Source organism: Megascapheus bottae, chromosome 3, assembly GCF_031878675.1.
Source record: "Megascapheus bottae isolate mThoBot1 chromosome 3, mThoBot2.hap1, whole genome shotgun sequence".
In the NCBI taxonomy this organism is placed as follows: Eukaryota; Metazoa; Chordata; class Mammalia; order Rodentia; family Geomyidae; genus Megascapheus; species Megascapheus bottae.
The window spans coordinates 79,644,055-79,669,030 of record NC_143511.1 but is presented as its reverse complement, the minus strand read 5'-3'; the positions used below and the strand labels follow the sequence as shown (position 1 = coordinate 79,669,030).

At 38.5% G+C, this 24,976-nt stretch overlaps 2 protein-coding genes and 2 pseudogenes across 2 annotated transcripts in view; 1 reads left to right on the top strand and 3 right to left on the bottom strand.

The window, feature by feature from the left end:
* Positions 1–148, bottom strand: part of Cntrl (centriolin) — an 89,040-nt gene extending 88,892 nt beyond the window's left edge. The window contains exon 1 of the mRNA XM_090330549.1: positions 28–148. The gene's annotated coding sequence lies outside the window, so the exon portion shown is untranslated. The remainder of the gene's footprint in view (positions 1–27) is intronic.
* A 5,584-nt stretch (positions 149–5,732) lies between these two features.
* Positions 5,733–6,124, bottom strand: LOC150065866 (cytochrome c, somatic pseudogene; annotated as a pseudogene).
* A 6,439-nt stretch (positions 6,125–12,563) lies between these two features.
* Positions 12,564–22,188, top strand: LOC150065865 (complement C5-like). The gene is made up of 5 exons (XM_090330544.1): positions 12,564–12,691; positions 16,486–16,568; positions 17,933–17,995; positions 19,573–19,782; positions 21,771–22,188. Exons 1-5 carry the CDS (start codon positions 12,612–12,614, stop codon positions 21,773–21,775), a joined length of 441 nt encoding a protein of 146 aa, XP_090186670.1. The 5' UTR covers positions 12,564–12,611; the 3' UTR covers positions 21,776–22,188.
* An 811-nt stretch (positions 22,189–22,999) lies between these two features.
* Positions 23,000–24,315, bottom strand: LOC150065864 (G patch domain-containing protein 4 pseudogene; annotated as a pseudogene).
* Positions 24,316–24,976: the final 661 nt, after the last annotated feature.

The following is a 24,976-nucleotide window of genomic DNA, read 5'->3' as shown; positions in this document are numbered from 1 at the left end:
ATAGGCGCGCCCAGGCTCAGCACTCACCCCGTGAGAACCGAATAGGGCAGCCCCGCGGGACACAGCGACGGCTGGACGCGGAGATGCGCGGGCGCTTCTCCTCATCTCTTCAAGCAGCAGGCGGCGCAGCGGCCATTTTGTTGTGTTGTGCCGGTTGCCGAGAAGCCCCGCGCGTGGTGGGCGGGGCTTGACTCGGCCACGCCTCCCTTCGACCACGCCTCCATCCGGGCAGTGGGCGGGGCGTCGAGGGGTTTCCCGCCGAGTTTGCCGCCTCAGGGCGCCGCGCGGGGAGTGAGCGCGCGGGAGTCCCCCGCCTCCGGCTTCCGGTTTGGCGCCTTCTCCTGAGGTCCTATGGCTGTGGCGTGCGGCACGGGGTAGGCAGAAGGCACAGCTCCTCAAGCTGCCAGGCTGGCTGGTCCCTGAACTCGGGGACCAGGGGCTTAACTTCAGCTTTTTCACTGGCGGCTAGCGCTCTACCCCTTGAGCCACAGCTCCACTTCCGGCTTTTTCTACGTATGTGGTAGGGAGGCATCGAACCTAGGTCTGTGTGCATGCTGGGGAAGCACTCTACCACTAGGCCAAACTCCTGCCACCCTCTTCCCCTCTGGTTTTTCTAGAGCTTAATGGGAGATAAGAAGCTCATGGACTTTTGTGCCCAGGCTGGCTTTGAACCTCGATCCTCAGATCTCAGCCTCCTCAGTAGCTAGGATTACAGGCGTGAACCACCCGTACCAGGCTTCATTTTCTTTAATCCAACACTTAAAATGACTTGTACTGAACTCTTTTCTAGAGCTGGAACTGTAGAATTGATGGGTTTGACTATCCTGCCCTTACAAGAACAGTGTTCTCGGGCCAGGAGTTTGGCCTAGTGGTTAAAGTGCTGGCCTAGCATGCACAAAGACCCGGGTTCGATTCCTTGGTACCACATACATACAAAAAAGCCGGAAGTGGTGCTGAGGCTCAAGTGGTAGAGCTCTAGCCTTGAGAAAGTCCAAGGACAGTGCTCAGGCCCTGAGCTCAAGCCCAGGACTGGCAAAAATTAAAAAATAAAAATAAAAAAAACCCAGTGTTCTCAAGTGTAAAACTAGAGAAATTAGCAGACAGACTAAAAACTTTGCACTTATTTAGCATTACTAGAATGCCTATGATAGCCAAGCAGGCATTGTGTTAAGAGCCTTTGTATCAGCAAACATAAAATTTATCTAGTTTAAGTGTACCAATATTCTATATTTTCTTTAGTAAATCTACAATATTGTACAACCACTACCATAATCTGTCCTCTAATGTTGATTTGTATTTAATCTCCATTTTCAATCCTATCTCCACCCTGTTTCTATCAGCTTTCTAGACATTTGCCTTTTCTAGACATTTATTCAGTATGGTTCAAAATTACTCCAGATTATTTAGTAAGGATGACAAACTATAAATGTGGGCCAGACTAAATAAATAAGAGGAACATAAATTCCTCAGAGACTAGAGAGAGCTATATCTTTGAGAAAGTGGTTATGAGGTAAGCTGTAGTGAGAGAAATGAATAACTGCTAAACCTTGACCAAACAGGCATGTATATACAGAAATGCCTGGCTCATCTTCTGTCTACTAATTTCTTATTGGTATCTCTAATCTGTTGAACTTATAGGAACAGAAGAGCTAGAGAGGCTCTGCCACCTAAAGAGGCACCTTCCTGGGTGCACCTTTGGTTAGAAATAGGTGGATAGTGGGCCAGGAGTTTAGCCTAGTGGTAGAGTGCTTGCCTAGCATGCACCAAGACCAGGATTTGATTCCTCACTACCACATACATAGAAAAAAGTCAGAAGTGGTACTGAGGCTCAAGTGGTAGAGCTCTAGCCTTGAGAAAGTCCAAGGACAGTGCTCAGGCCCTGAGCTCAAGCCCAGACTGGCAAAAAAAAAAAAATAGGTGGATAGATAGTATAATATATACAACATAATATGTATAGCATATTATATATGCTATGTACTATATATATGTATACTACTGTACACTATAAATAGTATATATCTATAAATGTTAATTAGACCTTGTTGGTTGTATGTTTTGGCCTTGAACATACTTACTAATTGTCACTCAGTGACAGTAAAATTAATAAGAAATACCCTGTAGGAACTATTAAAAAATGCTTTCATTATTAAAGCTTTTTAATATAGATGTCAGCAAATGTCTGCTTAAAACCAATGTAAGAGAAGAATTCTTCATTTTGGTTCACAATTTTAGGGATCTCAGTCCATAGTCCTTGGCTCTGTTGAGTCCAGGTTAATGATAAGGCATAAAGTCACCGAGGCCAGAGTGTTTACAAGACTGCCTTTTACCTTCTGGAAAACAGGAAGCTGAGGATGACTACAGGAAGAGGCCAGAACAAGATATTATCCCTAAGTACATGCCTCCAGAAACTAAATTTCTCCAAATAGGCTCCACTCCTGCTTCTCAGATTATGAATCAAGAGATTCATAATTAGTTCATTAAGTCGAGTAGTGCTTTACTAATTTCTTAGGCATTTCTCAATCTTTTCAAGTTGATAAGTAGGCTAAACCATTACAATTTCATTCTAAAAATACTTATATGTTCTAAGGAAGGAAGTCTCATGTTACAATTTATGTTACCCTAGCTATTCGGTGGAGGATAAATGGAAATCAAGAGTCAAAGCACGTGGATCAGTTACAATCTGAGGTGTAACCGGCAGAAACCTGTTGCACAGATACTTGTTTTTTCACGTACTCACTGAGAGCACCAGGAAACCAAATTTAGAAAAAGGACCAGAAACCATAGCATCAGCCACAACTAACAGCCATAACACAAACAAGTATATTGAGCATACATTTATTGATAGAACCAGCAGGGAACCCAAGAACTCCATTGGCTCCCTGGGCCTGCTTCTTTGCAGCAGATTAAAAGTCAGGCCAATCCTACATCAGATATCTCATACAAGCATTATAGAACACATGAAATGGAGAAGATCTAGGATTCTAGCATCAAGATCGGAAATTAGATGCTAGATTGGATATTTTATCAGGACACATAAAGTAAGAATCAAATGGGAAGGACATTCAGATGCTGGTTAGTCATTCAGAATTGAAAATTTTCCACAAGGAGAGAATAGGAGTCTATTACAGTAATTCATATGAGAGATATAGGTAAAAACTGGAATACAGGGGATAAAGATGGAAATACATGATGATTCAAACTTGGATATACAGTTCACAGAACTTAGCAGTGGACCAGATGCAGTGTGTTTCAAAGAATGTTCACCTATGCTGAATGGAAGAGTTCAAGGAAGATCAGAACAGAGAAGATTCTGAATTTAATGGATTTAGCAACTTAAGGCTTGCTAGTGATATGGATTTAAGTAGTTTCAGTAACACAGCAGGAATAGAAAGTCAGCTTGAGTAGATTTTAGAATGAAAGGAAGATGAATAAGTACAATTAATTTGTGCGAAAAGTTTTGTAGTGACAGAAAGCAAGGAAACGGTGCCATGTCTTGGAAGGAAGATGTGGGATCCAGGGAAGATTTTCTTTCCTGTAGAGAATGGAAGAGATTGACAATAAAGAATAAAAATATTGTGGAGGGAGCAAAAGAAGAAAGGGAGCAAGGAGAAGCTATTTTGGTTTTTTTGTTTGTTTTTGTTTTTTGCCAGTCCTGGACCTTGAACTTAAGGCCTGAGCACTGTCCTTGGGCTTTCTCAAGGCTAAAGCTCTGCCACTTGAGCCATAGCACCATTTCTGGCTTTTTCTACATATATATGTGATACTGAGGAATTGAACCCGAGTCTTTGTGCCTGCTAGGCAAGCACTCTGCTGCTAGGCCAAACTCCCGGCCTCGCTGTTGATTTATTTTAGGTGTATATAGAGCCAGGCACTAGTGGCTCATACCTGTAATCCTAGCTACTCAGGAGGTTGAGATCTGAGGATCACAGTTCAAAGCCAGCCCAGGCAAAAAGATCTGAGACTCTTGTCTCCAATTAGCTACTCCAAAACTAGAAGTGGAGGTGTGGCTCAAAGTGGTAGCCTGCTAGCCTTGAGCAAAAAGAGCTCTGGGACAGCACCCAGGCCTCATGACCAACAAAAGAATAAGAAGTATATATAAAATAAAGGAAGGTGTGGTAGGTAATATCTGTGACTAAACCCGAGCAATGGAAGTACTCCTTTTGTAATTTTTTTAAAAAAATATGTGGAGATCACAAATAAATTACCATCAGAGGGAAAAGTGCTGAAGATGATTGTGGAGAGAGGAACAGAGAGAAGGATCATCATGAAAGTTGGAATGCAAACTGCTTTGTGGTTGCTATCCAGTTCTCCCAGCTTCCAGAGATGAAGCAGCCATCACAATATTCTACTTCTCATCAAGACTTAGCCCACCATCTCCTCTATGAATTTGAAAACATCCATTTATTGAGCCCACAGATTCTTTCAGGCTCAGCTTTGCTTCAGGGTGCCCAGAATATAGTTGAACCCTAGCCACAATCTGGAGGTTAAACTATGAATGAATGGTTTTCTAAGATCTTGAACTGCTAGGAAGTATGGTATTGCTCTTCTTTCTCACAACTTTCCCTAGAACACTAAAGCAAATAACCCTTCAAATATAACTAATTTAAGGAATTCATGACTAAGGAAAAGTAAAGTATTAGTTATTTAATTGTTCTAATCACTTTGGATTTTTTTTCTCATAGTTATCTCCTCTTTCCTACTTTTTTTTTCTACCTTTCTAACCTCCTATCATATTAATTCATATTTAATAGTATGTAAATTATCAATCATTAAATTATTAAATAATATAAATTTAATATTTAAAATTTAATTGTCTAAAGTAATTTAAATTATGTAAAGTTAATATTATTTACTATAATAATTTATATTATTGTGCCCTACTACATTATCTCTTGTCATTATACTTAATGTTACCCGTACTGAATATAACTGCCAGGTTAATTATTTTTATTTGTACTTTGATCATATGCTCCTTTTGGTAAAATTCTTTCTTTTCATGTAATATTTATCTTTAATTACCTTAAGTCTTACAGCCACATCATTTACACTCCCTTTCTCTAAGAAGTTTGCAAAAAGCACCACTATCAATCACACAGACACAGTAGTTCCACCATTTTGTGTTTCTGAATAGCTACATAAAGAAAATCTGAATTATAATTTTGTCTTAGTAAAGAATTAAAAATAAACTCGGTATTGTATCTATCATGGTCACTTTTACAAGCATCTGAACTTACCAGACCAACTATAAAATGTGACAAGTGTTAAATATTCTTTATTTGACATTTATAGTAAGCCACACTAAAATGCCTTTCAATATTTAAAAGGCAGATTTCAGAGACAGGGAATTCTAATTAAATTGGTATAGTCAAGACCAAAAATATAGACATTGCCTCATCTTCAATCATTGCCTCTAACAGGCTAATGATCACATTCAAACAGGTTAATTTTTCTTGATGCTGAAACAGTGAAAGGATTTTGCCAATATTTAAAGATGTTCGCACAATTAGCTATATAAATCTGATTATAAAACCAATCTTTAATACAGGTGGAGAAGGTATTACTCCATAATTCTGTTGAAAAATTGGACATTAGTAAGTCCAATCATAACACAGAATGGGGGCTTGGGGGAGGGAATATTTTAAAGATCATATTCACTTAACCACAGCCAGTTTTACTTAAATCGGGACTGTCCAAAAATATTCTGTCAGCCATTCGTGATTTGAAATCTGATTATCAGAGATCAATTGAATTATGGTACACATTAAAAAGCCATGAGACATTTGCTTTGCAATAAATAGATAAGGCAGTGCTAATACTCATTTGTAGCTTTTTTGAGATAAGCTATCAAATCTGTCCTTTCTCCCTTCTTAATGCCAGCGAAGATTTTTGTTCCAGGGACGTACTTTTTGGGATTCTCCAAGTCCTCCATCAGTGTATCCTCTCCCCAGGTGATGCCTTTGTTCTTGTTGATATCTGTGTACGTGAATCCAGCTGCTTGGCCTGTCTTCCGACCAAACAGACCATGAAAGTTAGGACCAGTCTTGTGCTTCCCTCCCTTTTCAACTGTGTGGCACAGGGCACACTTCTGAACAAAAATCTTCTTGCCTTTTTCACCATCACCCATTTTAAATTCACTCTCTCGTCGCTACCACAAGGAGGATACTGGATACGAAGGCAGACGTGCCGCTCTCTCCTTCTGGTAAAATTCTTAAATAATTCTCTGTTGCTTGCCATGTAGTTTATTCTGCTGGCTTCCACAGCCTTCTCTAATTTTTCTATTTTTATTTCCAATCTTTATGGTCATCTTGCTACTCTTCTATCCTTATTCCTCACTGTTTCTCTAAACACCAATACACTCCCAAATCGTGTTCATTAAAATCAGACTAACAGTAGCCACTGAAAATAAGGCTTTATCCTGGATATCCAGGTCTTCAATAATGTTGAGAATGCCCTACTCAGCTCGCCTTTGCTCTGCCCTCTCTGCTGTTTTCTAATGTTTACCAGACTTCAACAGCTTTTGTCTTGGTTGAATGACTTAATTTTCATGCCGTATTTATGTCCCTTAGGACATGCTATATCCTGTTCTCTGAATTGTCTCACAGGTGGCCTCTTTGATTTGATAGGAACATAGGCAGGTAATTTCCACCTTGTCCCTTTAAGTTCTAAGCTAAGCACACATCAATTTAGTAGTTTTCAACCAGGACCTGCATTGCCCTGTCATCCCCGCCACAAATACTTCACAGTGTCAAGGGCATTTTGTTTTTTTGGCTCAGAAGGTTCTACTGACACCTAATGGTGGCAGGCAATTTTGTTGCTTGACAGCATCTTATACAACTAATACCAGCTAATACCAAAAACAGCACCAAACAGTCAATAGTCCCGCGCTTGAGAAAGATCAGTACCATCTTAGTTGTACTTTCCCCCCTTCCTATTTGTGATAAACTTGAGGGGAATAACTCTGAAAGCTTCAGTTTTTATTTGGCTCTAAAAGTGTCAACTATTTGTGACAGAACTTAAATAAATACTGATAGCAGTATAAAATCTGACCTTAATGGTTTGTTTGACTACAGATCTTTATCACTGATTTTCTTAGTGATAATAACAGTCTATACATGGGAATGGGTCCAACATAAGGAACATATCTGTCCCTTTGTGGCCCAAAGTTTGACACCTGTATGAGAGCTAACCTAATGTTAAGTTTGTCCTTGAAATGAAATGTGTACTTTTTCTTCATATGGTTTCAGTTACTGAGAAAATTGACCATAAATTAAAACACACAGTTATAATAATTATCATAAGACATCATGAGGGTATTTCATCCTGACAGTTGTTCTATTATTATTGGTTGGAAACTATTGGCCTATGTTTTTATGTGGATTCATCTAATGTACCAGCTGATTCATAGTTGTTCATACATTTTATTATTTTCATTGCATTATTGATTAGTAACTTTGCTACCATGATTCCAGTAATATCCTCGTTGATTTGGGTCAGACCTCAAACTGATTCAAATATTAGCCTACTAGCTAGGGCAGAAGATTTGTATCAATGTCCCTAAAGTTATTGCATCAGAAAGTTCAATTGCTACTCATAAAATTCTATGAGTCAGGCTTTGCAAATATGTGTCAAATCAAATATTAAAATCTAATGCTATCATAGTAGATCATTGTTAAAGTGTTATTTGATTGTACTTAGGACTATTCTTAGCCGGGCATTTGTTGCTCATGCCCGTAATCCTAGCTACTCAGGACACTGAGATCTGAGAATTGCAAGTTTAAAACCAGTGCAGGCAGGGAAGTACCTGAGACTCTTATCTCTGATTTATTACCTAAAAAAACAGATGTAGGGCTATGGCTCAAAGTGACAGAGCACTAGCCTTGAGCACAAAAGCTCAGGGACAGTGCCCAGGTCCTGAGTTCAAACTCCACAACTAGCCAAAAAAAAAAAGATATTATTTATGATTGTTTACATTTACCTTGGAAAACAAGTCCAGTAATACTTTGTATAATTGTCTCTCCATTGCCAGGACTGGCTTTGAACCGCGATCCTCTGGTCTCAGCCTCCTGAGTAGAGAGGATTTGACACCATGCCAGGTGTGTTTGTTCATTTTTGTTAAAGTTTTATTAGGTTTATTATACAAAAGGATTTCCTTGTGGTATCTACATACGTGCATGAAATATATCATATACAAATTCAAGTTCTATATTATTCTTTATTTCCTTATTATGACTCCTTTTGAACAGTGTTAGTGGGGTTTCATAATGCTTTTTTCATATATATGTATAATGTACTTTGATCATATTTGCCTCTGTCATTTCTCCTTTTTCTCTTACCCTTCTGCAGGTTCTTCTAGGGTGCACATAGGGCAAATGAGCTGATAGCAGCCTGTCCCACTCTTGTTTATTTGCAGCAGCTCCATTCTGGATTCCTACAAACTTGCCCATAAAAATACTTCAATGGATGTTTACAAACAAAATATTTTTAAGCGCATAGAAATATACACATACATTACACCTAAACTACTGAGTAATGAGAGATATTTACTTCTAAATTTCCCTGACTATATTGTTCTCTACCATTCCTTTTTACACTGACATCAAGGGAAAGCACTTCAGAACTGAAAGTATGGCTCAAATGGAAGAAACCAGCCTTAAGTGAAATAAGGCAAGCAAGAGCACGAGGCCCTTAGCTCAAGGCCCACTGCCTGCATTAAAAAAAAAAAAGTGAAGGAGGTAGGGTGAAGGGGGGAAAACAACTAAAAAGAATTAAGAGTGTGTTGGCTTCTCCAGGGCTAATAGCAGGAATCCATATATTGCTCCTGTTTATGAAGATATAAAATATTGATAGAGTAAATAAAATTAATCATATTATCAAGACCTGAAATTAGAATCTTAAGCCAAAAGGCAGGTTGAAGGACAGATAGTTATCTTATACTCAGAATCATCCAGTTCTACCACTTATGAACCTAACTTGTATGACTCGTAAGTCTCAATTTAGAATAATTTGTGAGGAAATGACCTCTTTCTCTGGTAGCCTTCATACTCAAGCACATAAAAATAACATAGGGGAGCTTTTGGGGCACTTTACTTCTCCTGTGCTAGCTAGGTAGCAAATTCCTAAAGTTACCAATAGAACGAACATTCTACTATGAAATTCTTAAAATGGCAACACGAGCAATACTTTGGTGTTGTTTGTTTTCTAGATTTATAACCCCTTAATATTGTCTCCATACAAGTTGTTTGGTTTTGAAAACCATGCACAATACAATCCTTTTATTGTACGTAAAAAGAGGTCTATAGTTTGTATTAATAGAAAATCTGTTTCTGCTCTTCTCTTTTTTACTAAATAAGTGTGAAATAACTATATTAAGAATAGCAATTGGGTGACACAACCTTTTTACTCTTCCAGATGGACTTTCATATCATGGGACTTTGGGGATAATCAAGTAATTCTGATACTTGGCTGGAGTGAAGAATGAGAATGTTGAGGCTGCAGAACCGAACAGGACCCTGGGAACCAGGTTGAGTCATTTGGACTCCACTTTGAGAGCAGAATTCAGGTAGTATTACCAGGAAGGTTAGGACCGTGAACATTTCTGCCAGATCTGAGGTTTTTCTCTTTTAGAAATGCAGTATTTGTACAAAAAGAAAAAAGGTAACAAAAAGCAAACAAAGACTTGCTCGAAGTTCATATTTCAAAATATAAAGAGCAACATAGCCTTGTTTCATGTTTGGAAGACACCTTGAACCAATTCTGGCTAAACACAATTGAGAATATATAGAGTGCTGAAATGCAGTTTTACTGAGCAACATCATTCTTTAAACATTTTCTACTAGAGAAATATGCCAATGATTTACAAATGTCATTTCTCTTTATTTACCCTGTAGGACAGCAAACTTCTTTGTATTTATACAAACACTAGCTATGTTGATTGGAGTGTTCTTGCTTTATCTTAAAGTTTCCCAAAAATGATGGCAAAAGCACTTCATTTGTTTTAACTTGATCCATCTTTCACAACCCAGCTTAATCATTGTTCAGATTTCCAGTAAAAACAAATGGACTAAGTGGTCAAAGTGGCAGATTTTTTTTCCATTTTAGTAATATATGTAACATGTATCATTAGTCAAACATATATCAAATTTTGCCTTGGGATTAAAGCAAAATTAGTAATTAGATTAGTATATAGCACCGTACTAACTCAAAGCATGGAATGCCAATGTGATTATAAATATTTGTTGAAGTCCTTTACTTCAAATAGTGACCACATTATATAGTAAGACATATGATTACAGTCATATGTAAGACATATGATTAAAGCCAGGTGCCAGTGGCTCATGCCCATAATCCGAGCTACTCAGGAGACTGAGACCTGAGGAATGCAGTTCAAAGCCAGCCCAGAAAGAAAAGTCTATGAGACTCTTATCTCCAATGAACGACTCAGAAAAAGCCAGAAGTGCTGTTCAAGTGATAGAAGGCTAGCCTTGAGCACAGAAGATGCTCAGGGACAGTGCTCAGGCCTTGAGTTCAAGCCCCAGGAACCATGAGAGAGAGATTGGGCTGCGAGTTTGGCCTAGTGGTAAAGTGCTTGCCTAGCATGCACAAAGACCCTGGTTTGATTCCTCGGTACCACATACATAGAAAAAGCTAGAAGTGGTGCTGTGGCTCAAGTGGTAGAGCTCTAGCCTTGAGAAAGCCCAAGGACAGTGCTCAGGCCCTGAGTTCAAGCTCCAGAACTGGCAAAAAAAAAAGAAAAAAAAGAAAAAGAAAAAAGAGAGAGAGGGAAGAAGGGAGGGAGGGAGGAAGAATAATTTTTTAATTTAAATTTTATTGTAAATGTAATATACAAAGGGTTACAGTTAAATGAGTCAGGTAATAAGTACATTTCATTTTGAATAGTATTACCCTCTCCATCATTTTCTCTCACGTTTCCCCCTCCCAATCCTTCTTCCCTTAAATAATGCTTTCTAATGAATAAGAAACATCATAAAAATAAACCATTGCAAAACATTATTTATCAATTTCTAGATTTAGTTGTTACAGGAAGTTTTGTTCATCTTAAGCTCTTACTTTAAAAGTATCAAAGTATTTACTGAAAGGCATAAATTCATCCAAAGGAAGATATTCTATGTCTGAATGAGTGCAAATTTTTTAGTGTATGAGTGGCATATAAATGAATTAACTGAAATATTGGCAGCTAAGATTTTCTACTAAATATTTGGTTTGATTGTTAAGGCAATGATGACAGCCTCCTTAGCATGACATTGTCCTTTCTAGTCACAATCTTTTCTCCAACTAATGTCTAGTTCCTTCTTTTTTTTTTATTTTATTGTCTGAGTGATGTACAGAGTAGTTCCTTCTTCTTTTAGTTCCTTCTTTATACTGGGAAGTCTGAAGGACTATTCTCTGAATCTCATTTTATAGGTCTAGGTTATCCTTAGACCATTTACAATACCAAAGACTTTACTACTTAGATCTTTTTCAAAGACTACCTAGAGAGCCTAAACTAATGGAGACAAATTCTAAAATCATATCAGTATGAAACAAAATCCAGGTGGATCTTTATCAATATAAAGAAATCTATCAGAGGCATTGATTTGAATCTGAAATTTCCCATGATGCTCTTATGTTAAAGTCTTAGCTACTATATGGAGGCTATTGGATCACATTAATTTTCAGTTTTTCAGTTGCCTATGCCAATGGTAGAGTCATAATTGGATGGTCTTGGTTAGAAGAAGTAGGTCCTTTGTGTTGTACCTTTAAAGTAAGCATACACTAGAATTAGCCTCTGCTTGCCTGTCTGTCTCTGTGCATTGTAGTGGGCTACTTTGTTCTTCCAAATGCTTTCCACTATTATGTTCTGCCTTACTATTCAGAGCTCCAGAAACAATGGAGCAACTGAACAAGAGCCTAAATAAATCTTTCCTCCTTGAAATAGTTTCTCTCAGATAACTTGTCACAACAATGAAAAACTGAACAACACACCCATGTTCAAACTTGATATAACCTCAGAGAGCAAAAACTATGTTGTAGAGAAGAAAGGATGGAGGCAATATAACTTCCTGGTTTCTGGGATTGAGTCCCTGTTCATGAAGCCAAATTCCCATTGTACAGTCCTTTTATCTTAGTAGAAATAAGTGCCTTAAGTATAAATTCCTGTAAAATTACTTTCTTATTTATTCCTTGGCAAGAGAAGACATCTTACTTTCTCATTTTAATTTTCTTTTCTTTTCTTTTCTTTTTTTTTTTGTCAGTAGGAGGGCTTGAACTCTAGGTGGAAACCCTGTCCTTGAGCAATTCAGCTCAAGGCTAGTGTTCTACCACTTGAGCCACAGGGCCACTGTCACTTTTCTGGTGCTTAATTGGAGATAAGAGTCTCATGGACTTAGTACTGGGCTTGCTTTGAACTGAGATCCTCAAATCTCAGACTCTTGAATAGCTAGGGTTATAGGTATGAGCCACCGGAGCAGGATCTCTGCTCTCATTTTAATTTTCTTACTTAGAAATCCTTATATCTGACATTAATAATTAACCAGAGTACAAATTTATTCAGATTCTTCAAGTTCACTTTATTTAGAAGGAAAGTAGTTCATGAAGCTTATTTCCATGCTTTTATGAGACTGTTGGCCATGGGTCCTTTAGGAATACTTTTATTTTTAATCTTCCTGGAGAAAAGTGAAGGACAAGAACAAATGTAAGTGAGTCACATTATCCTCATTTTACAATGGTGATGATTGAAATGGTAAATTTGACAGCTTGTGTGAATTTGTAAACAGTTTTCTCTACTTGATATTGCCAAATATAGTCTAATTTCTAAAACTAAACTCAAAAGAAAGCCTTTTGATCAGATGACCACCTAACAAGATGACAATTCTTATAGGATTGCTAGTTCTAAAACATTATATGATTATTCAGATTTCTCTTTTAAAAGGAAAATTTCAAGATAAGAAATACGTTTTTGTTTATTTGTACTTGGTGATTTGTTTCCTTTGTAGTTTTTGCTGTTTTTTGTTTTTTGTTGTTGTTGTTGTTTTCTGTGTGTGTGTGTACTCTACACAGTTAAACCAGACTTAATTGAGGTCAGATTTAATACTGTGATTTGAAAATCTATTGTAATTACTTCTATATATTCAAGCTGATTCTCTACCTTTTTTTAGGGGGGTGGTCATAGGGCTTGACCTTGGCCTGGGCGGTGTCCCTGAGTTCTTCAGCTGTAGGCTATCAACCTACCCTTGAGCGAAGTATCACTTCCTGTTTTCTAGAGGTAAATTAGAGATAAGTCTCAGGTCCTTTTGTGCCCAGGCTGGCTTTGAACCTTTATCCTCAGATCTCAGCCTCCTGAATAGCTAGGATTACAGGTGTGAGCCACTGGCAGGGCTGATTCTCTACCAGTTTTAGTGTTATTGAAATCCAGCTTACAATCCTATATCATACAAAAAAATTATGTCATGTCTATAAATATAACTTTAAATATGCATTGAAAGATAATCTGAGATTATTGAATTGATAAACTATGTATATATGAATTTATATGCACATAAGGAAGTGACTGGCCAAGGATCACTGATAGAAAGGGACAAAAATAGAATTTTACTCACTTCAATTTTTTCATTTTACCATAAATATAATATATATATATTTAAAACATGCACCAAGATGTTCACAAATTCCCTGCACTAAAAATGTTATACATTGTAAACTATCCCATGTCTAGAATAGATTTTTGTATCTAATTTGAGATTGTGTCATATGGCCACAATCTTTTTATTACTCTAGATAATTTTTATTTACTTCCTTTTGAAAGACAAGAAACTTTCAGCTTAGAGGCAAGGAGAACTTCCTGGGTTTACATTAGGGACAGAGTCAAGGTTAGAGTGTGATTCTTGTCCTGGAATGTTCTGAATTCTTTCTGCTACTCAGACTGGCTCCTAATAAAATATATTTATGCATATCTAATTTCTATCAATTACATTCTGTATTTATTCCTGGTATTTACAAGGATGTTTAAGTTCCAATTTTAGTTTTCTTACTTGTAGATCCCCTTTTCTCATGTTAATAATTAACAAGAGAACTAATTTAAAAGGAAAGTAGCCTCAGGAAAGTTTTAGGTATGTTCGTATAATACCTTTAGCTATGTATATTTTGGGAATAGTTTGCTTTTTAATTTTTCTGGAAAAAGTGTGGGACTGAAACAAACATAAGTGAAGTGAGCTATCTTTATTTCACAATGTATGTTAGTTGTGATAAGTGAAATAGTGAATTAAACAGACTGTGTAAATTTGAAAATACTTTCCTCCATTGGTGCATCCCAATTGGGCAATCTAATGTTTGAATAAGAAAGTCATGCAAATGGCAGAGAGGTGGATAGTGTCAGTAATCCTAGCTACTCAGGAGGCTGAGATGTGAGGACCAAAGTTCAAAGTCAGCCCAGGCACAAAAGGACCTGAAACTCTTATCTCCAATTAACCTCTAGAAAATGGGAATGGGGCTTGGCTCAAGGGTAGGGCAGTAGCCTGGAGGTGAAGAGCTAAGGGACATTGCCCAAGCTTAGTTCAAGCCCCAAGACTCACAAAAAGAAAGACAAAGAAAGAAAGGAAAGAAGGGAGGGAGGGAGGGAAGGAGAGAGGGAAGCAAGCAAAGAAGGAATTCAGGAAGGAAGGAGGAAAGAAGAAAGGAAGGAAGAAAAGAAAAGCAAAACATTCCTAGGGTGGAGAGAGTGGCTCACTTAGCATGCATGAACCCCTGGGTTCGAATTCCCAAAACCATATACACAGAAAAAGTCAGAAGTGGTGCTGTGGCTCATGTCACAGAGTGCTAGCCTTCAGAAAAAAGTATCCTAAGACAGTGCCCAGCCCTGAGTTCAAGCCCCAGGACTGGCAAAGAAAGAAAGAAGGAAAGGAAGGGAGGGAGAGAAGGAGGGAGGGAGGAAGGAAGGAAGGAAGGAAGGCAGGAAGGAAGGAAGGTAGGAAAAGACATTCCTAGAACTAGCATTTGTATGGTATAGGAGAAAAAGTAACAAAGATTGAACCAATGAAAGAATAAATACATAATGATGACTAGACTTTAGTATAATGAATAAAAATAAGGAAAGTAAAGAGAAAAGAAATAATGGGTACCAGTAAAATGTGGACAGGAAAGGTTCTCTTAGGGAAGTGACAGTCAAGCAGTTTCAAGGAAAGAAGGAAGCCATGAAAATATCAGGAAAAACATAGGAGGTAAAAGTCAAAGGAACACTCTTGCCTCTCAGCAAGCTCAGGTCCATGCTCTTCTGTAGCTATTAAAATAAGATGTCAGAATGAATTCTCCATATGAATAGACTTTCCTGCTAAAGTTAATTTATATGTGGGCCCAGAGCTGTATTTGAAAGAGTTCTAAGCACTATTTTATTTCTTACCACTACCACCACGAATACTCTACAAACCACTCCATAAGCAACACCTTAGAGAATACTGACATTAAAAAGTCTTTTTGCTTCCTAAATTTTCTTGATTGCAATGTTCTTACTAACTGTGGTATTGGGTTGCTGCTGAAAAAGTTGATTCTGAACACAGGTTCTTCAAGACAGTTCTTAGTTCTGTATTGTATGGTCTGTGACCTTGGGCAAATTAATTGGCAGTGTGCTTATAGTGGGAGCAATAGTAATACTGTCCACAAGGGTATATGTAGATTTCTTCAATTACTTATATTCAAGAACATAAGAAATTGTTTAATAGAACATCATTCATTTATAAAGAAGAATAGAATTGTGTGAAGGAAATTAAATGAAATGGAAGATGATTGTGTTGATTGAGATAAGACATGCTTAAAAATATAAATATCACATGTTTTCATCCATATTAGAATATAGAACTAGAAATAATAATAATAATAATATATAATTATAAAAGGAGAACTGTTTCAGAGAAAGCAGCTGGTTTGTAAAGTGGAAAGGAGAATGTTATGGAGGGTAAGAATATACAAGTACACTATGTGTATAATTGACTGAAATCTCTCCAAAAGGAGGAAAAATAGGAAAAGCAATATAATTTAAAGAACATTATATGCCTTTACATAAATAATTTTTTTTTTGCCAGTCCTGGGCTTGAGCTCAGGGCCTGAGCACTGTCCTTGGACTTTCTCAAGGCTAGAGCTCTACCACTTGAGCCTCAGCACCACTTCCGGCTTTTTTCTATATATGGTACCGAGGAATCGAACCCGGGTCTTCATGCATGCTAGGCAAGCACTTTAACCACTAGGCCAAACTCCCGGCCATAAATAATTTTTTTTTGCCAGTACTGGTGCTTGAAATCGGGGCTTGGGCTCTGTCCTTGAGTCTCTCTGTGTTCAAGTCCAGTACTTTACCACATGAGCCCTAGCACCACTTCCACATTTTTTCTTTTTATGTGGTACCAAGGAATCCAACCCAGGGTTTCATGAATGTTAGGCAAGTACTATACCACTAAGTCACATAATCAGCCCTCTTTTTTGTTTGTTTGTTTGTTTCTACAGATATGGTGTGCAGACAATTCAAGATAAGTATAAAGTGGACTCTCCGGCCATTAGCACTGCACACTTTGAAATGAAAGGAACTGGTAATTTCTCATAGTTACAAGCTTAACTATGAAGAGTTTGAGTTTTTATAGTTCTTTATGTCTGTAATGTACCTAATGTAAATTCATTCCTACTAGTATAGTTGGAATTACTGAGGCAGGAGTAAGAAAGAAGGGTCATATTCTAGCTCTAGTCACTAACAGTTAGGAACTGGGCCCTTTTCTCTGATTTTATGTTCTTGTCATATTGTTAGAAGAGTTCAGGTCCCCTGAGGTGCTTGACTTGATCAGGTCCTTTCTATAGGTACGGTTTTGGGTAAAATGAGCAATCAAGATGATAAGAGTAGAACCCAGAAAGACAAACTGTGCACTCAAGCTCTTCTGATCAGTTAGCAACACACCAAAGACAGTTATGTTTTTCCTTCTTCCTAGCCTTTCCTCCCAATGGCCTGTTCTTCATCAATAGGAAAGATATTATAGGAACTACATCATTTCGAAGTAATAAAAGAGGGACAGCACACATTCCTACACTTAGTTACATGTCTTATCAGACACTATGAATGCTTCAACAATAAAAAGCACATTTATTTATTTTCTTATTTCCTTACCTATATTGTGCTGATAATGGGACATGGAACTCAGGAACTTACATTCTCACTTAGCTTTTCACACCACGCTGGCACTCTGCTACTTGAGCCCTACCTCCACTTCCAGAGATAGCATCTTAATAACCTTTTCTGTAGTTATAAAATTCTTCATAATTAGAAGCTGGATATGGTGGCTCACACCTGTAATCCTAGCTACTCAGGAGGCTGAGATCTGAGGATTGCAGTTCAAAACCACCCTGGGCACTAAAGGCCATGAGACTTTTATTTCCAATTAACCACCAGAAAACCGGAAGTAGTGATGTGGCTTAAGGAGTAGGGTGGTAGACTTGAGCTGACGAATTCGGGGACAGCGCCCAGACCAAGAGTTCAAGTCCCATGACCAAAAATAAATAAATAAATTAATTAATAAATAAATTGTCATGATTAATTTCATCCTGTGGCATTTATAATTACATGTGTAATAATAGCTCAAATAGCAAATAAGAAAAATCAGTGATCCAGCAAGACTGCTCACTCTAAATCCTTAGTTTGTTGTAACCAATAAATAGGAAACAGTTAAAGTTTCTAAATTAAACCTAGCTAAACAAACCAAACACTCTCAGCTCCACTACGCGGGGAGAAGTCTTGCTAAGACATGTAATATACAATAGCTAATTGGAAACGCAATCAATACTGATTTGTTGAATGAATGATTTATGAATGTTTAAAATACTTAGTTCCCTAGAATGTTTTTAATTTTGGACTTCATGTTCCTTCTTTTACTTTTCATTAGTATTTTTTTTACTTTTTTTTTAATAGATGACTCTTCTAAAGGAATTATTAGGACAAGAAGAGATCTGCAACAGAAACTAGAAGAACAAGGTACCTTGAAAACATTATATAATTGTAAAAACATTAGAAGTATACCACTAAAAACCTCCAGACAAATGAAATACCATGTACTTCTTTAACAGAAGGGTTGAAAAGAAAGTTGTGGAGGTCTAACTCTTTTCAGTGACAAAAATCAATTTTTTTTAAAAAAATCTGTTTTGTTCATCTATCTTAATCTGAGAAAATTGGGCGTTCACTACCTCTCTCTTTAAAATGACATATTGAATTTTTATTTGTCCCAAATACATTTTCTCTACAAACATCGTGTGCCATTAAGATCATATTCTTCCACTCTAAATCTATGGTTTGATTAACTTTAATGTATAACTGTAAAGCTATACTATTTCTACATTTATACAAGTCCACAGGTTTTTTTTAATACATAGTATTTAAAACTATGATTTAAATATAAATCCTGCCAGGCTCTGGTAGCTCATACCTGTAATCCTAGCTACTCAGGAGGCTGAGATCTCAGGATCAAGGCTCAAAGCCAGCCCAGCTCAATAAAGTCCGTGAGACTCTTGTCTCCAATTAACCACCAGAAAACCAAAAGTAGCCCTGTGGTGTGCTCTACTGAATGTGGTAGAGGGGTAGCCTTGAGCTGAAGAGTTCAGGGACAGCCCCCAGGCCCAGAGTTCCAGCCCCATCACCAACCATATAAAATAAAATATAAATCAAATGGGAATTAGTAACAAACAGATAACTCACCTTTTACAGTAAGAAGGACATCAAACCAGAGGGGTCTGTGTCCTGGGTTCAGTGAATAATCATGCTTACAGAAATGTAGGAATTTCTAACAATTACAGTAGAGTATTCCATTTGCACCTGTTACTGTAAGCTAACCTTCATTGTATGTTGTAAAGATCTGAAAAGGGGAGCACTGATTAAACTGAGCACTTACAAGGAAGGAAGATGCTAGCCTAGGTCTGTGTACTATGCTATATAAGGCATTTTGAAAATAGCTTCCAGAAGGAAATTCCTACAGAGCTAGCTTCAATTAATGGAAGGTTTCATGTATATTTAAGTGTGTGTGTGTGTGTGTGTGTGTGTGTGTGTGTGTGTGTGGTGTGTGTGTGTGTGTGTGTGTGTGTGTGTGTGTGTGTGTGGTGTGTGTGTGTGTGTGTGTGTGTGTGTGTGTGTGTAAGTCTCAAGGATTTTCCTGCCTGGCCTGACTTCCAACTGCAATCCTCAAATCCCAGCCTTCTGAGTATGGAGGATAGCAGTTGAACAGGCTTATTTAGTCTATGTTTACTCAAAGGGTTCTGATCCCAAAGTGCTAGTTTGAGGGATTAGGATTTAGCCTAGTTGAAGGAAAAGAGTACGGAACCGCAAATGCTATTTTCAGGAAACCTTTCAAAGCATGTAGTGCGAAGTGCAGGTAATTCATCCATTGGCCATCCTGGAGTAGTTGCAAGGAAAGGCAGGTCAGCCAACTGGTTATGGCTGTGGTTATGGTAAGAGCTCACTTGGTAGTTAGTGGAAATCAAGAATGCCTTCTGATTCATTCTCAGCCTGAGGTGTTGTATGCCTAGGCCTGATCAAAGGTAACTGTACTGTCACCATTTCAGTTGCTACATACAAACATCCAGTGATAAAGAAATGTTGTTCTGATGGCGCCCGTTTGAATATCCATGAAACCTGTGCAGAGCGTGCTGCCCGGATTACCATAGGGCCACGATGTATCACAGCTTTCAAGCAATGCTGTACTGAGTTAAACCGGTTCCAAACTTTTAAAGGAGTGCAACTTCATTCTGTAAAAGAAAACATGAAATTGCAGCGTAAGTATTACATTTTCAGGGTGTGGGGATATATGCCTCATGGTTAGAGCACTTGATTGCATATTAAGTATTACATTTTCTACTAGAATTCTGCCCAGTACCAGTGATTTTTTATAATTGCATGCTACTTTAAAAAAATAGGCATTATCATGCTTTCCTCAAAATTGAATTTTGAAAAGTTGAAACTTAGATATGCCCATAAGGAAACATGTTAACCCTCATGCACACTACACAAATCCAGATGGAAGACCCAGTAAAAACATACAGCCAAGTTTCTATGTAACTTAAACATCCTTAGTATTATCTGAGGCTCAAGACCAAACCTTAAGCTACACATCTCCAATATATTCGACCTCTCCCTTGAATTCTAAAGCTCTATGTTTCCATGATACTATGACCATTAATTTTTTCCATGTTTACCCTGACCAAATACACCAATAATACATTTGAACCTATCGTGATTTCATGAAATCTTGGGCCCAGAGTGTGGCCTAGTGCTGGGGTGCTTGCCTAGCATGCACAAAGCTCTAGGTTCAATTCCTCAGTACCGAGTACACTGAAAAAAGCTGTAAGTGGTGCTGTGGCTCAAGTGGTAGACCACTAGCCTTGAGAAAGCTCAAGGACAGTGCTCAAGCCCTAAGTTCAAGCCCCAGGATGGGCAAAGAAAAAAAATTGAAATCTTATAGCAGTTTCAACAACAGAACATATTTTCAGAATTTATAGACCTCTTACATGTTTTCAGAACTTTTAATTCCTTTGTGCCTTCTACATACCTTCTTTAAGATACAAACAAAAACAGAAAGGCACCTCCTGTCTTTACTGCAATTATTTTGTATAACTTTGTATCTCTAATTTTGTTCATCTCCATGAACATACTGCTGCAAAAATAATTGCTGTGATAATTTACCAAAATCATACTAACAGGTTTTTTTTACTATAGAAAATTTTGTGCTTTTAGCTTTCTTTGACATATAGCACCATGTGAATAATTCTAAGTATGAAAATGTAACAACTGTAGGCCTGGTGCCTGTGGCTCATGCTGTGATCCTAGCTACTCAGGAGGCTGCGATCTGAGAATTGTGGTTTAAAGCCAGCCCAGGCACAAAAGTCTGTTAGACTCCTATCTCTAGTTAACCACCAGAACACAGGACGTGTCGCTGAGGCTCAAGTGGTAGAGCACTAGCTATGAGCTGAAGAGCTCAGTGACACTGCCCAGACCCAGCGTTAAAACCCCACGACCAAGAAAAGAAAAGAAAATGTAATATAATGTGAAAACTCTTGGAGAATTAGGAATGTTGTTTCAGGCATTTGGTGGTCTGGATTCTGGTAATAACTGTGACCTAGGGCAAGAACTTAACCTCTCTGAAAAATAGCTAAAGCAAAACAGGGATGGAAGTATGGCTAAAGACATACTAAAACATCAGGTCCTGAATTCAGATCTTAGTACTGACAAGCAGAAAGAGAGAGAACACTATGAAGTTTAAATGAAATGGTAAATTTGAAAATGCCAAGAGATTACCTGAGATATTATGAAACCTATACAAAATGAGAACAGCTTACATTGATTCTAGAGATTCCAAGATTACTAGATATTTCTTTTTTCTTTTCTTTTTTTTCCTGGCAGTCCAGAGGTTTGAACTCAGGCCTGAGCACTGTTCTTGGGCTTTCTCAAGCTAGAGTTCTGCCACTTGAGCCACAGTACCACTTCTAGCACTTTTTTTCTATGTATGTGGTACCGAGGAATTGAACCCATGTCTTTATGTTTGTTAAGCAAGCACTCTACCACTGGGCCAAATTACTAGCCCCATACTAGATATTTCTATCTGGCATTTATGTCTGGTATTTCTATTGGATTTGGTCTATGGATAAAGTGCTTTAAAAAATAGAAATCTCATTTAAAATGTAGGGTTGTAACTTTTTCAACCTCAGTAATTTGAAATTCTTACTATTTTGAAAAAACTTAACAAGGATATCTTATTGTCTTTCAGAGTAAGGGCTCATGAAGACATCAACTTCTTTCTTCATCTACTGGAATATGCTCAATGTCATTACCTGACTGCATTAAGTTTTGAATAACACATATCCATGCTGTTAATTTTGCTAAATATCAGAGGGCAAAATCAAACTTAGTTAAATATGATGGTGATAACTTTGCATTGTATTTTTGAAGCAAACAGCCTTGGTTGCATGTGAGATCATTTATCACATTTTTAATTTATTAACCTTCTTCACAAATGAGAACAGAATAGGGCCAGGAGTATGGCCTAATGGTAGCATGCTCACCTAGCCTCCCCAAAGTCTTGGGTTCAATTCCCCAGAATCACATACACAGAAAAAGCCAGAAATGGTGCTATGGTTCAAGTGGCAGAGTGCTAGCCTTGAGCAAAAATTGTACAAGACAGTACCCAGGGGGGGAGAGAGAGAGAGAGAGAGAGAGAGAGAGAGAGAGAGAGAGAGAGAGAGAGAGAGAGAGAGAGAGAGAGAGAGAGAGAGAGAGAGAGAGAGGAGAGGGAGAGGGAGAGAGAGAACAAAGTGGCCAATACTAAGTTCACCAGAACAGCTCAATCATCAGCGTTACTGTGCCCAGGAATCCTGCCCTTCTCACTCTCAGATGTCAAGACCCCATCACAAAGGAATAGGAAGGGTGACTGTGGCCCTCTCAGTGACCTCTGTTAGGACTGTGCATGGAGAGTCAGGGGCATGTTGGATCGAGCTCAGTGCTGTGTGTATAGCCCTGAGGACATCCGTTATTACAACACTGAGCCACTTGTGCCAGTAAATGAAAGCCCCTAAAATGATAACATGGTATAAATATAGTTGTCTTAATCAGAATATTGGGATTAATAAAACATTGATAAATCATATTGATAACTTCTCATTGATGAATTGTCTTATTTCCCAAATTGCTTACAATTTAGTTTTTTTTTTTTGCATTTTTGGCTTCTTTAACATAGATGTTCCTGCAATTACATATGCCCCTATCTGTAGTCCTTTTCCCACAGCTGCCAGCACTCCTTGTCTTTTAGCTTCCTGACTCTGTTAGGACATGTTAAGAACAGACCTTCTCAGCAAAGGCATAAGTCCGATTCTCTCAGCAGACAGCAAGTTCCAATTTCCTCCTTGGGAAATGAGATGGGTAACAAAAGTCCTGCTTCATCCCAGCTCTCAGGATGCTACAACTGGAAAGTTACTGATTGAGTACCACCTGACCAGACCTTCAGTCTCTTTTTTTTGATTTTTTGTTTTTGACTCTCTGGTCGGAGGTGACTCCAGCTCTCTCCTCCTCTAGAAGTGACCGCTGTCTTTTATCTCTGCTTTTTTTCTTCCCTAGTCCTGTCAACCTCATGTTCATGACTTGTACCCCAAACCTCCTGCTCTTCCTGATGTTTTTGTCTTTTCCTCTTGCTTTTCTTGCTTTTGCCATCACTCCCGGCTCTGCTTTCTGCTTCCCTAGTCCTACCATCTAAAGCAGTCTCCAGCCTTCCTTCCTCCTCTGTGTTCAAGTCCTCTTGCTTATGATGCCTCTTCTTTTTGCTTCTGGTGTACAGGTCAGTGTGTGCTTTGCTGTCCACCTCTTCTGTACTGACACTATCTGCAGCTTCCTTGCCTTTTTCTTCTTCACTGAAGACTCTCACTGCCTCTTCCTGGTGCTGTCTCTTCTTTTTCTTCTTTTTCCTGTGGGACCAATTGGATTGTTCTCTGCTCTTTAGTTTCTCAAGCTCATTTGGTCCTACAGCCTCTTCCTCTTCGTACCCTACAGTTATTCCTTCTCTCTCTTCTAAAACCTGTTCTTGATACTGTCTTTTCTTCTTCTTGCTCTTCTTGAAGCTGTGGTTATTTTGTTCTAGGTACTCTTCACCTGAATTTTCATTTGCCACAGTTTCTTCATCTTTCTGCTTCCTTTTTTCTTTCTTTTTTGGGGTAGGTTCATTCTCCATATGTGGTTGAGAGCCCCCCTGGCCTTTAAGACCAGCCAAGAACGCCTGCTCCTGGGCCTCTACCCAAGCAAGCTTGGTCTTCATTGTAATCCCAAGACCTGCAGCCTTGTGTGCTGTTCGCCCCTCACAGGCTTGGAGCAGCATTTCATCTGTCAGAATCTTTGGAGGTATGGGTCCCCGGTTATCTTCCTCACTGTTGCTCTCCAAGCCTTTGTTTGGTTTTACTCCACTTGAAGTCAGTGTGGCTGTCCAGCTTCTAATACCTTCACAAATTCTGATACAATAAATTAGGTTTGGAGCACTTTCGACTGGCAGTGTCTTCAGAAAGGCGCTTTCTCTGTACTCCATCCTGTCCAGTTTCCACAACCAGATTGGCTGCAGTCTTGTTGAAGAGCTCATTCCACCAGTGGTTTGTGAACTCCTTAGCAGGGTCATGGCCCACCCCATGAGTGTCTTGCTTCAGGGTCACTCTGAGGGCTTGAGTGATGCCATTCTCCTTTCGGCCTAGGCCTTTGCCTTGGGTCCATCCATGCTTTAGCAGCTACTCCTCAGGAAACTTCATCCCATGACTCTTGACCACTGGAGTGACACTCATGGTGGACAAAGCTCTGTCTTCAGGCTTTCACCAGGAAAGTTGGCCTTGTCCTTCTTCACTGAGGGCTCCTCCCGACGAGCTCCCGTGCCGCAGCGACCTGCGCACTGCCATCTTCCCAGAAGTGAGGTTCTTACAATTTAGTCTTTGATTTACTCATTTAGCTAGTTTTCTATACTGGGTAAATATTACTACAGTTCTCCATTTTAATTTTGATGAAACTTTATTTACCCCTTTTAATATTCATTTATATCAAAACTTTGTTTTATTTTATCCATTTTAATTTTGTTTATTAGAAGCACAGCTGGCAAGTGTAATCTTGTTCAGGAGTTCTGAGGATCACAGTTCCAAGCCAACCTGGACATGAAAGTCTATGAGTTTCTTATTTTTTCTCCCTCTACCCCCAATCCCCCCAAAAGTCTATAAGGTTCTTATCTCCAGTTAACCACCAGAAAACAGGAAGTGGCACTGTTACTCAAAGTGGTAGAGCACTCGCCTTGAGCTGAAGAGTTCAGGGACAGTGCCCAGCCCCTGAGTTCAAGTCCCACAACCAACCAAAAAAAAAAGTTTCACACAGTGAACGGGACCGACAAGATCATATCCTGTGATAAATGCAAGGCACGAAGAAAGCTGGTCTTGTCTGTGGTGTGCACAACTATAGCCC